Here is a 12,300-nt window from a genome sequence, read left to right on the forward strand (position 1 = left end):
ACAGGCAGAAGAGAGAACTAAACGTGCAGGCAAGCAGATGGCTCCTGTTGGCAAACACACACACACACACACACACACACACACACACACTCCACACGTCAAAGACGTAATGTGCACATGCAGGTGCCATATTGTATTTATGTCATTAGAGGACTCTGGTCTCATTTATAGATGAGGAACATAGAGAGCACATAGGATCAGACAGTTTATGGCAGAAAATTCTTAAGCAGAATTTGGAAGATCCATTCACGAAAAACTTTGGTGGAGATTTTTCAAGCAGTTGCCTCACCTCCACCCCTAAAAATTCTCCAAAATGAAATGAATTTTCTCGTGGAGCTTTTATACATTGTTATTGCTGCCTCATTCACAATCCTTGCATCCCTGAAGCTATAAAGCACAGTGCATTTGGCATGCAGAAAGCCCCCAGTTCAACCTCTGGTTTCTCCTGTGAAAGAGTAGCAGGGAGCAGCAGTCAGTGCAGGCACTGTAGACAGTTCTGGCCCAGATGGACGAGCAGCCGGACCCGACCTGAGGCACCACTTCCTATGTGCAAAGCAAAGAGAACAGCTGCACACAGGGGCAGGCTTTGGCAGGTGTAGCTTAGGGTTGCCAAATGTCCGGAATTTCCTGGGAAATTGTCTAGGAAAATTCAAACATATGGCAGCCCATGCTAGCAGTGTCATTTTTGCCAATTCCCTCAGAAATAGTTAAAAAACGTCCAATTTCTTTTTGATTTTGCAAAAAAAGCTCAAGACAGGAAGGTCATCCTTTGTGGCATCTAGTTACCTTGTATGAAAAGTTGAACTGCCTGTGATTATCTGTACTCTTAACATGGAAAAAGCCTTATGGATTTTTGCAACAAAAAATATGATAATCTCTCCAGTGTCAAAAAAAGTTGCTTTTATAAAATAAAAGCGTCCTCTATTACAGGTTGCAAAGTATTTCAGAAAAAACTGCAGTAAATGAACGTAAAAAGTTACAGCCCTGGTGTCTAAAGATAGCTAGAAAACAATCCCAAATTCCCAGCCTGCATATATGTATTATTATTATTATTATTAAAAGATCTGCTAAGAAGATATTCAATTTTCTTCTAAGTAACTCCAGCAATGTATGTGCATATACTGAGTTAGGCAGCATGGAGATTGGAATAGATGCACAAGGTATAATGTGGATGATTTATGAATCTGGGTAGTTTCTGTGAATACAAATGAGAAATGACATAGAAAATAACCGGTGACAGTGAAATAACCTTGGTGGTTTAATTCTGTTGTTATTCATGCTTTTCTGTATTCATGCTATTCTCACAGTAGATTACCAACTTTCACCACCACCAGCGCCACACAAGATTTCCAGAACATCTGTGATATTATATAAAAGACTCTCGCCCACAGTAAACCCTGAAATAATTTTTGTAGGGTGTGACTGATTGATAAGATACGGGCTGCAATACAAATGGTTGTCTCTTCCATTTTTCTCCTTTGCTACCCTAAGTAACAGAAACTGTAGTCCTATGCACCAGGGCTAGAAACAGCCCCCCGCCCCAAGGGCTACATTCTGTCAGGGGTGATCTGATTTCAGAAAATGATGCCAGCAGTGGCAGAGCCAGAGTCACCCCACACTCTTACTCCAGTGTAAGTCTTATTGAACTCGGGTGGCAACGAAGAGGACCTTCCTGTATCTAACCGACTTGTTACTGCAAAAGAGGCTGCTGCCTGCTGTTTCCTTGTTTTATCATTCCACCCTCACCCTGTGTGCATCCAAATGTGCATCTGCAGCCACATCAGCTGTGTGGGTCTCCTGAATTGAGGGCTACCTCAGGGCCAAACTCTTTCTGAGTTTGGAAGAGAGCCCGTGCTTACTCCAACTCTGTGGAAGCTTTGGAAAACTGGAACTATTCCAAATCAACAGGAAGGAATTCTGTCCATCCAGTAGTTTTATCAAGCATCTCTTGGCATCTGCTTGAAAGTCCTCAGGTGTCTTATCTTGTCATTTTCCTTCTGGACTGCAAAAGCATTGGGCAGTATCATAGATTCAAGGAGACATCGTTTCTGTTCCATCCTGTTTTTCATTGCATGGAGCACTGTTTGTTTTCCACTGCAGTTCATCTTCCACACAAAAACTACGGTATTTGTCTTGCTGTCCACTGTGGTGAAATTACATTATTCAAGTAATGATGAAGAAAAGGGGTGTGTGTTAAAAATGTTTTTTTAATTGGGGGGTGAGAAATCCATCCTTCCATCTGGGGTTGTCTTTTTCAAAAGCAAAGCCAAGCCAAACTTTTATTCTTTTTGCAAGCTGCTAGGAACTGGCAAATTGGCCAGGTGGGGAATAGACTTCCTCTATTCCCTCTCTTTCAGTGAAGGTTCTTAGGCATTTGCCAGGGATGCTTGAGTGGAGATTCCTGCCTTGCATCACGCCATTGATGCATAGGATTGGTTTGTAATTCTCCTTTTAAAAGAATTCTAGACTTAGCTGTGAGCAATAACACTTCTTTTGGTTTATGTATACATGTTTTATATATAATTGCACTTTAATTGCACCTGACGTTACCAAAAGCTTCCACTCTTGTGTAGCTACCTGCAGACACATCCTGGGGTTTGTAACTATAGTGAGTATTGTGTGTGTGTAATTTATGTAAGTTAATTATTGTCAACATAGTTGGAGTTAATGTAGCAATTGGCTGCAAGGCTCTATGTAAATCAGGTTTGCAGCTTGCATTTTGCTATGGAATCATCAGCATAAGCTGATGACTATAGCAGCAAATTATTTACTGGGAGAATACAACCCATATTATATACATAGACCAAATTTTTGCCTTTAAAAAAAAAGGTTTTCTAAGTGAACTGGGGAAACTGTTCCTCCTCAGGTTTTGACGACATTTCTTGGTGTGTGCATGTGCATTTGTGCACATCTCACGTCCGTTTCAAGACTAGAGTTCTGTGTCTGCAAAATACAGAAGTGTCTGGAGTTATTTTGTTTCTCCTGCAGGTTCACTTGAACCTAGCAAACTTAATCCTTCTCAAGTACAGCAAACCTCATTTGGCCCCCAGCCTTTGAGCTGGTTGAGTTTTATAGCCTTTGCTGGCCAACTGCCTAAGTCTAGGTTCTTGGCTCAGCCAGCAGTAATTAGCCACTTCTTTGCAACCAATTTTCTCTCCAGCAGCCATCTCCCATTTCTGATGAGTGCTAGCAGCAAGGGTTATCCCTAATTATACAGAGTAATGAATGGGTGTGTGAATCCTTTTAGCCTCAGGGAACAGTACACACCAGACAGACTTCAGGTATTTTGGCACCTAGAACGGATCTTAGAAATTGCTGAATCAGTTCAAGTGAATATGCAGTTATAATTTTCCAAGAAGGCAATGGTAAAACTCAGGGGGGCCCACTTGAATAAAAATAGGGAGGGGCCCAAGTGATCCCACCTCACATAATCGATCACATGACATGACATGGCGCGCACGCACACACACACACACATTTGAATGGCATTGCTTTATCAACTTAGGGGGCAGCCCCCTCAAATATTTTATTGGGGAGGTGAAGTCCCCCTCGACCCCTAGGAGTTGGCTCCTATAAACCTCCTGTGTGGTTCTGCAGAGCTTAATGTATTTACACATTGCATGCTGCTAAAATCAGATTGTTTGGAGTAAAATAAGACCAAATTGTAGATCATATTTGATAATATTTATGCAAACATATTTTCTTATATCTTTGTACCTGTACCTGTACCTGTACCCAATCTAGATAGGGGTATCCTGTCTATGCTCTGGTGATCTCTAGGTTTTATTGAATTACTGCAACATGTTATACATAGGGCTGCCTTGGAAGATGGTTCGAAAACTCCAGCCGGTACAGAATCTGGCAGTCAGGTAGCTCACTGGGACAATATGGCTTGAGCATATTACACCAATCCTGCACTGGTTGCCAAATAATTTCCAGGGCCAATTCAAAGTGTTGGTTTTGATCTTTAAAGCCTTAAATGACTCAGGACTGCCTTTTCTCATATGAACCTGCCCAGACTCTGCAATCCTCTGAGTCCCTTCTTCATGTTCTTCCTCAATGAGAGGTCCAGAGGGCCTTTTCTACAGTGGCTCCCCATCTGTGGAACACTCACCCCAGGGAGGCTCATCTGGCATGTTTATGTGTGTGGAAAGTGAGTGGATCTAGTAAATCTTTCAGAGGATCCAGAAAGTTTTGTGGCCTTATTAGCAGGGCGTTGCTAAAATGCTGAGCTAACTAAAACTTCTGTTGAGGGACAAGCACATTTGTCATAGTTCAATGACCAACTTACCCTGATGCTTTTGTCAGACAGGGTGTGCTACTAAGACCTAACATTGGTTCAGCTTAGTATGTGTGTGGCTTAAAGGGGCTGAAAGAGCAGAAGAGAAGGAGTATTGTAATTACTTTCATTTGGGAAGTGAACTAATCTATTTTCAGCTGCTGCTGAATGAATGAAAACTTTAAACTGCTAACTGAATGCTAGTTGATTAAGTTTACATTCATTTAGCTTCATCTGTCACTTCTTTTCCATTGAAGTAATGTGACTGGATCTTTTCCTCTCTTTGAGAAGAAAAATGACAATTCCAGAGAACAGTTGGTGTTTTCCAAAACATGTGACTGATTTACAAAACATCTTTGGACCATGGCATCCAGGAATTCTCATTTCAATATTGTTATGAGTTTTTGAGGTGCAAGACACCCTGTATTCCTGCGTCCACCCTATATTTCCTGGGTCCTAACATATGGCACCCCGAAGCTAAGTGAGGTGCTGGGCTTTGAGAAGGGGGTGTGGGGCTCTGGCAGGGTCCTTGAGCCCTTCTGCCTTCTTCCCAAAGCTGGGAAAGTGCTATCTGGACTTTGGGAAGGAGGCAGCAGGGGCATGGGGGCGCCACAGAGAGCTGCCCACAGAGTCCGCTTGGCGGATGTAAGCCCCATGCTGTCCTTTCAGGTAATGCAGGGCCCCGAGCCACCACGTCTCTCCCAGGAGAGATGTGTGGCTCAGGCCCACTGCAGGCCAGGCCCCATGGTAAGTGCCACCCCCTGCGGTGTGCCATTTTGTCACCCCCTCAGGGATGACACCCGGGGGGGACTGCACCTCTCGCACCCCCCTTCCTAGCCCTGGGAGGTGGGAGGACTCTAGGAGCCTGCCAGAGCCTTCACATCTCCTCTCCAAAGCTGTGCTTCACTTACCTGGTTTTGGGAAGGCAGCGTGAGGGTTGTGGTGGAGTGTCAGATGTTGGCAAGGGCTGCCAAAAAGACCTCAAGGGCCACATGCGGCCCTTGGGATGCACGTTGGGCCGCCCTGCTTCAGATCACCCTTAGCTAGCATGGGGTAAGAAAGGTATTGCCGTTGTCAGGGACCTTCCATTCAGTAAACATCTCATTCAGGACCCAGCCATTCCTAAAGCTTCCCACTGGTGATTAAGCCAGCAATTCCATAACAAAAAGAAGCTATCAACAGACCTTGGCAGCTGACTTTACCAACTTTAAGCAGACTTGCTGGTTCCATTAACCCCCTTCCATACAAACATGTAACATGCAGACACTTGTTGACTGTACAGTGAAGGCGGAAACTTAGGCTTGCTTCTTATATAATGAAAGAAATGGCCTTTAAAGTGTTCCAGTTTTCCAGATAACTTCTAGGTCTCAGGAATATTGTAGGATGAATCTTTTTCTTTCATCCACAAATTGTAAATCCCTCCTGCTATGTATGCAGATATTTGTCAAGGGCTATTTGGTCTGTTGTTATGAACCCATACAAATCTAGAAATGATTGTAATGCTTTGGAGTGGAAGAGAAGAGGGGAACAAGATAATTTATGTCTGCTCCCAATAAGACACCTCTAAATACACAAGCTCATCTTACTGGGATATAATAAGAAGAAGAAGAATCAACATTAAAAGTATGTGGAAACATCCTTTTGGAGATTGTGAAACAGAAAGAAGCCTTCAGGCATATTTATGTACTCAGTTCATGAAATGAATGATGAGGCAGAATAAGAACATCTGTGTGTTATAAAGAGCTGTGTCTGGCTTAAATTATTGGCTGTGTACATTTATGGATAATCTGTGTGGCATTTATTCCTCTATAGTAAACTCTCCTCTAGATCATTTTGCCAGTGCAGGATTTTTAAAAAACTAAATTCATGTGTAGGTTTAGTATTTACATATAAAATAGAACTGAGATGAATCTCATATCCAGAAATCCTCTTTTTACACTTCTGAGTTCCTTTGCTAAAATGCAGTTCTTAGAAAAAATAAGACACAGCTGGCCTTGGTTGCAAGTTGGCATGATTTATTAATTTATTAATTATTATTATTATGAATGTCTATCCCATGTCTAAGGCTCTATATGACAACAGTCATATAGAAAATGAAGCATGAAAAAAACTCTTTAAAAAACCACTCAATATAAGCCAGTTCTCAGACTTCCACCATCATGTGTCTCATTAATGTTGCTAAATGAGATTAAAGTAGATCTAGATAGATGGGGGAGCATGGTTGGAAAGAATGTACACTATCAAAATAAAAGTGGTTTTAAGAAGTAATTTGAAAATGTTCCAAATACAAAGCTTTCCAAATGTTTTGTAATTGTCAGTGCTTCCAGAAAGGCCAGATGAAAAACATCAGGATGGAAAACATTGGTTAGAGTGGCTTTAGCTGCCTTACAAAAGTAAAATAGGGCTTTTTATATTCCATATATTTTTTTATATTCCAGTGGCCACCATCCAGCTAAAAATGAATGACTTCTAGTGCTAAGTCACAAAGAAATAACACATTTGTTGTGACTAATACAAGGAGTCTCCAGGATATCTGCCCTGGGCGTAGATGCACACAATGTATTGCGAGTACCTATATGTAAAAGAGCAGAAACATACCCTCAAGAATAGTGCGGTAACCCTCCTGAAAACATATAACTGCATTTAATCGTGTTGTTATAAATAAATAAAATAATAAAAAATGGTCATGGCTAACTCGTTCTGTTGGTTTCAATGGGACAACTTTCAGATGTTGTTGGACTCTGATTTCCATCAAGGAACAGCTTCTGGAGGGCCACAGGTTTATCCTCCCCGATCTAGTAGCACAACAGAACTATCTTATTTGGGTTGGCTTCTTAACTGGTGTGGGGGACATTACCTGAGAAATAGGTTTCGTTAGGATTTGGTGGGAATTTTACACGTGTTATGCAAATAATTTCTTCCACCAAGCATCAAGAGCTGTTGCAGTACAATAGAGTAATAAGCATTTTAGCTGAAAAGTCTTCAATTTAAGCCTCTTCTCAACCACACACAAATTAGGTGACCTCAAGCAAGCTACTCATTGTTCACTGCATGTGTGCAAACATGTACCCCTTGAAGCAAAGAGATAAACTTTTACCGTTAATTTTAATCATGTTTAAAATGTTTTAAAGTACTTGTTTTCAACTGTTTTTATTGATCATTTTAATATTTTATTACTATAAACTGGTAGAGAAATTTTGTTAAATAAAAACAAATGTCAGTAATACAAATCTCTGCTTTCATGTTTCCGCTATACCAGTTAAAGATGTATGAAATCTCTATTATTTACATGTTTGTTTTTCATTGAATTGCTGTTTCTTATGTTACTTCAGATCCTTCCATCATTACACAGTATTCTTATTTAAAGTCATAGAGACCTCATTTAATTGTTCACTTTCCCACTTTGGCCATAGCCTTGTACAGCCTATTTTCTTTCAGCAGTTGTATATGTACACATCTTTCCTGTTGTAATTAAAAAACAAACAAAGACTGTTCAGTGGACTGGCTTAATTATGTCACATCTTAAAAGTTATTGCTTTCTTCTTCTCTTTATCTTCCTCCCCCCCTCCCACTCTGATCTGTAATGATGGTTCCGTGAATCTGGTTATTTGGAACACAATGCAGTTTTCATCTTGGGGAAGATAATGGATCTTTGTAGCATCCGTAGTATAAAGTGAAATAACTGTCCTTGAAGAAGTGGTGCTACTTATATTCTTAGTACTGTAGTAAGAATCTTATCCTGATCTTTGTGTTAAAATACAGGATCGATGGCAGCCAAGGGTTCTGTAAGAGGTGGGGGTGGAAGAGTGCAGCTAGCATGTCTGGAAAACATCCGTTTAGCTGAGCTGAGCAAAGGCAGATGATGATATGTTCCAATAACAGTGGTCTCATTTCAAACAGCTGGTTCAGTGAGACACTATAAAAAGAGAAAAGTGAAAAAACACATTGGAAAGAGTTTGGAAAATGCTACACTGAAAGAGGCCCCAGCCCCTTGTGCTTGCTGTTCCAGTGGTTTTCTCTCTCATCCAAGATGCAGTTTTCACGCCACCAGCACAAAACACTTACAGGAGATGCGCAAGCTGTCCTCACTAAGGAGCAATCACATCTTTTAGAGATGCGGAAAGATGAAAATTCTGTTTTGGGACAGATAAATCCAATACACTTCATTGCCATGTCTGAAACCACTCAGGAGTTGGAGCTGTTCTGAAACATGACAGTATTTCCTGCACTCTAAAGAATCATTATGTCATGGTGATTGGCATTCTTATGTTTTTTATGCAGCATCAACTGTTTTTTTTTTTGCAGCTGAGAATAGAGGAACAACAAAAGGAAGCTGCCCAGAATGGCTGGGGGAACCAAGCCAGATGGGTGGGGTTTGAATAATTTATTATTATTATTATTATTATTATTATTATTATTATTATTATTATTAACTTCCCAAAGCCCAGCATCTAGCTTACTCAGCTATGGGAAGGCAGAGCAAGGGCCCTCAAATGTTGCCCAATGCCTCAAAAAAAGGCCTTGAGGGCCACATGCCACATGCGGTCCTTGGGCCACACCTGTGGGCTTATGTTTCCCAACCCATCCACCTTCTCTCTGTAGGATGTTGCTACTGTAAGCACACTTACACTAAACAGTGATTTTTTTAAAAAAAAATCTTTTATTTTCTATTTTTCGATTTGAAAATATTCACTAGTAATTTTAAATCGCACACAAATCCAGTGATGTTTTCTGCGACTTCCCTCCCTCCTCTTCTGCAGTTTCTTATTTTTTCTATCAGTCTTACTGCACATCTTAATTAAAACAGTGATTGTTGGGTGGAAACTGTGGTCTCCTGAATCTCCCCTTCATACACACACATGCAGACACTCCACATTAATATGGGTTATCATAGCATAGGATTATCTCCATTATCAAATTCTGTTGAAAGTATTTTGAAGACCCTGCAATTTAATGACAAATGTGGAGAAGAAAATGGCTACGATGAGCCATTATTTTTTTATCTTATCTGAAATGAAGTTACCTTGACGGTAGCCTTTTACCTGGTAGATAACAACTGGTTATTTAAATGGGAAAACGGTTAATACGGATGTGGGAAACCTCCCTCAATGTCACCTCACTCTGCCTGTAACTTGAGCCAAACTGTGTCTCAAGTGAATGTCTGCTAATAGGAAAAGGGTTGCCCTGGCAAAAGCAGACACAGCTGGACTTTTTGTCAACATTCTGTCATCCCATTGAAGGGGAACTGGCAGACAAAACCTTTAGGGAAAGGTAAAAAGGAAGACTTCCCAGCTTGGGCTCTTCGTGAAGCTCTCCGTTGGCTTTCTTTTGTTTATCTAAATGACTCAGAGATGTACACTCCAAAAAATATTTACAGTGAAATTGCAAATGTCTCCTTCCTATATCCCATGACTATAGAAGTCCAGCCTCTGTTGCAAAAGGATTTGGAATGGAACAGGGCAATAAATGAAACTCTGGTTGCTACCATCTTTAATCTTTTTTCCTTACTACCCCTTTGTTTTTCACTTGACACTTTCCAAGTATTCTTCCACCTGGAACTTGGTGATGCGTAGAATGTGGGGCTGCCACCACCAATAGCAGCTGTGCCATATCTCTTCATGCCACCCTCTCCCCTGGGAATGTTTAATGAAACAAAGCATGTGATATGATGTTAACCCACTGAGAGTTTTCCTAACCCTGCAAATGGCAGCCAGTGAAGAGGAGCAGGGAATGGGAAAGGCTGTGATGCCATGTCACATGGTTTGTTTTACTAGGACTATGTAGAAATTGGTGCCTTGAAATGCAGTGAGGTTGCTACCCTGCCCCACTTCAAGTCACATTCTTAAGTTGCAGGCCAGAATGGCTGTGGGGATGCCTTCAGCTGATGCCAATCATCTTATCTGTTACCTGTCACTGAACAATTCACTGAAGCTGTCACCTGCACATGCACAATGACTGTCTGAAACTGTGGTGTCTAGTGGAGGCTGGTTTGAGGGAAAGTACATCAGATAGGACTATTTCTCAAGCTACAGGATTCAGGTGGATTGTCTATCCATCTTCAAACATCAGCAAAGGGAAAACGTTGGAGCGACGTAAACAGTAACATGTACACAGCCTGAACGACACGGGGTTAGGGGGAGACTCCTGAGTTTTTAAACAAGATTTTATTGTGTTTTCCCCAAATAATTATTACAGATAAAGCAAAGAAAATGAAAGCAGAATGCTGGGTATCAGTATTTTTCAGTGTGTGTGGGGGGAGCTGTTATGTACTGAAGTTCTCACCCTGGGCCAGCAGGGAGATACTGTAGATAGTTCAGGTCCACATATGCAAATAAGAGATCGAAAGTGACATTCAGTGATTGGATAGTTACAGAAAATGGTTACTGTTGCGTTCTAGTGGAGCTCTATATAAGCAGGCTGGCTGAACCCTTCAGTTCAGTTCTGTTCTGGCCTGTGAATAAACAAGAGCTGTTTGAAGAATTGCTGTGTCGTCTGATATGTTCACCCATAACTTAACACTGGCGACGAGGATGGGATGGATGGACAACAGAGCATAGCCAGATGCGGCCACCCTCTGAGCGGAGCTGAATCACTGAGCCAACGCCTTCAATTTGATGATTCCCGAGTGGCCAACTTGGATCTGCCGGCAGCGCCTGTATCGGCTGCCACTGTGGCCTGCGCATCTGCCCGGGATCACACCATCAGCCGTGTGCCCAACTGGATGTGGAGGGGGTGGCCACAAGGACCTTTTGCATCGGAGTTCCAGCCATTCGCAACCAGACAACACGAACTCTCGGCTCATCGCGGCTGTCTGCTGTGGGGAGACAGTGTCGTGATTCCCCAAAGACTCTGTCAACGTGTTCTTGAGGCTCTGCACATTGGCCACCCGGGAATCATCAAAATGAAGGCGTTGGCTCGGTGTTACATCTGGTGGCCTAACATGGACGATGCCATCACTGCCTGGGTTTCTGCCTGTCAAGCATGCCAAGAATCGAGGCCTGCGCCACCGGCAGCTAAGGGACACACCTGGGAGATGCCCAAGACACCCTGGTCAAGGGTGCACATCAATCTGGCCGGCCCCTTTCGTGGCCGGACCTTTATGGTAGTGGTGGACGCCTATTCCAAATGGCTGGAGGTGGCCCTGATGCCCTCCACCACTACTGAGGCCGTCATCTGGGTGCTGCAAGGCCTCTTTGCAACTCATGGGTGTCCTGATGTCCTTGTCTCCAACAACGGACTGCAGTTCACGTCAGGCACTTTTGAGCGATACCTTTTGGGACTGGGCATCCACCATGCCCTCACAGCAACCTTATTTTTCTTCCTTTAGATTTTATTGCTGTTTTAACTGTATTTTAATATGTTTCATTTGTATTATTGTTGCTGCCCTGATTACCATTTGGTACAACAGCAAGATAGTAAAAAAATTAATAAGGTGCCTTTAGAAAGGGCAGGATCTATCTCCATCAGTCCAAAACAATTGCATTAACCTAACATGTATGAAACTTAACTTGCCACAGATGCTTAATTCCACACTCCTTTTTTGCCCCTCCCCTTCTTTTTTTAAGCAAATACAAGGTCAACTTCAAACCAAGTTAAAAGCTCTAGATGCTATTCAGGACAAAAATGCTTCTCTGCTAGAAGAAATCTCTACACTGAGAAACAGCTTTGGATATTTTAATGGGTAAGTGCATTCAGAGGCGCTGTAAACAGCACAGCATCCTCCTTTCTTTAAATAAATGTCTTTATGTTTTTTATAAATGTTTTTATCACAGAATTAAATGACAGTACAAAATACAACAATGCAATATGGAGCATGGGCTCAGAGTGGACTCGAGTCGTGTTCTCTCTAGAGTAGATCAATTACTTTTTTTACAAGTTGAAAAAAGAGAAAGAATCCTCAGCCACCTTGAACATCTCAGCTAATTGGCAGCCCCTGTCCCTCTTCCCTGAAGAGCCAAGCCCTTCTGTCCACTGAGGGGGCACTCGGGGTCAAGCAGGTCCCCCCGGGTTGCACAGGGCCA

General features: G+C 42.1%; 1 protein-coding gene across 12 annotated transcripts in view; it reads left to right on the forward strand.

The window, feature by feature from the left end:
• The window catches only part of LMNTD1 (lamin tail domain containing 1), a 221,718-nt gene that overhangs the window by 73,377 nt on the left and 136,041 nt on the right, over positions 1 to 12,300 (forward strand). For 11 of the 12 annotated variants that reach the window (XR_014539395.1, XR_014539396.1, XR_014539397.1 and 8 more), the window contains exon 3: positions 11,845 to 11,960. The exons of the other annotated variant lie outside the window; for it this stretch is intronic. Coding sequence is in view for 8 of the 11 variants with exons in the window: in XM_083575219.1 (XP_083431345.1) it covers positions 11,845 to 11,960 (116 nt within the window). In the remaining 3 variants the exon portion in view is untranslated. The remainder of the gene's footprint in view (positions 1 to 11,844; positions 11,961 to 12,300) is intronic. 12 annotated transcript variants of the gene reach the window in all.

This window comes from Podarcis filfolensis, assembly GCF_964270895.1.
Source record: "Podarcis filfolensis genome assembly, chromosome: 10".
Lineage (NCBI taxonomy): Eukaryota > Metazoa > Chordata > Lepidosauria > Squamata > Lacertidae > Podarcis > Podarcis filfolensis.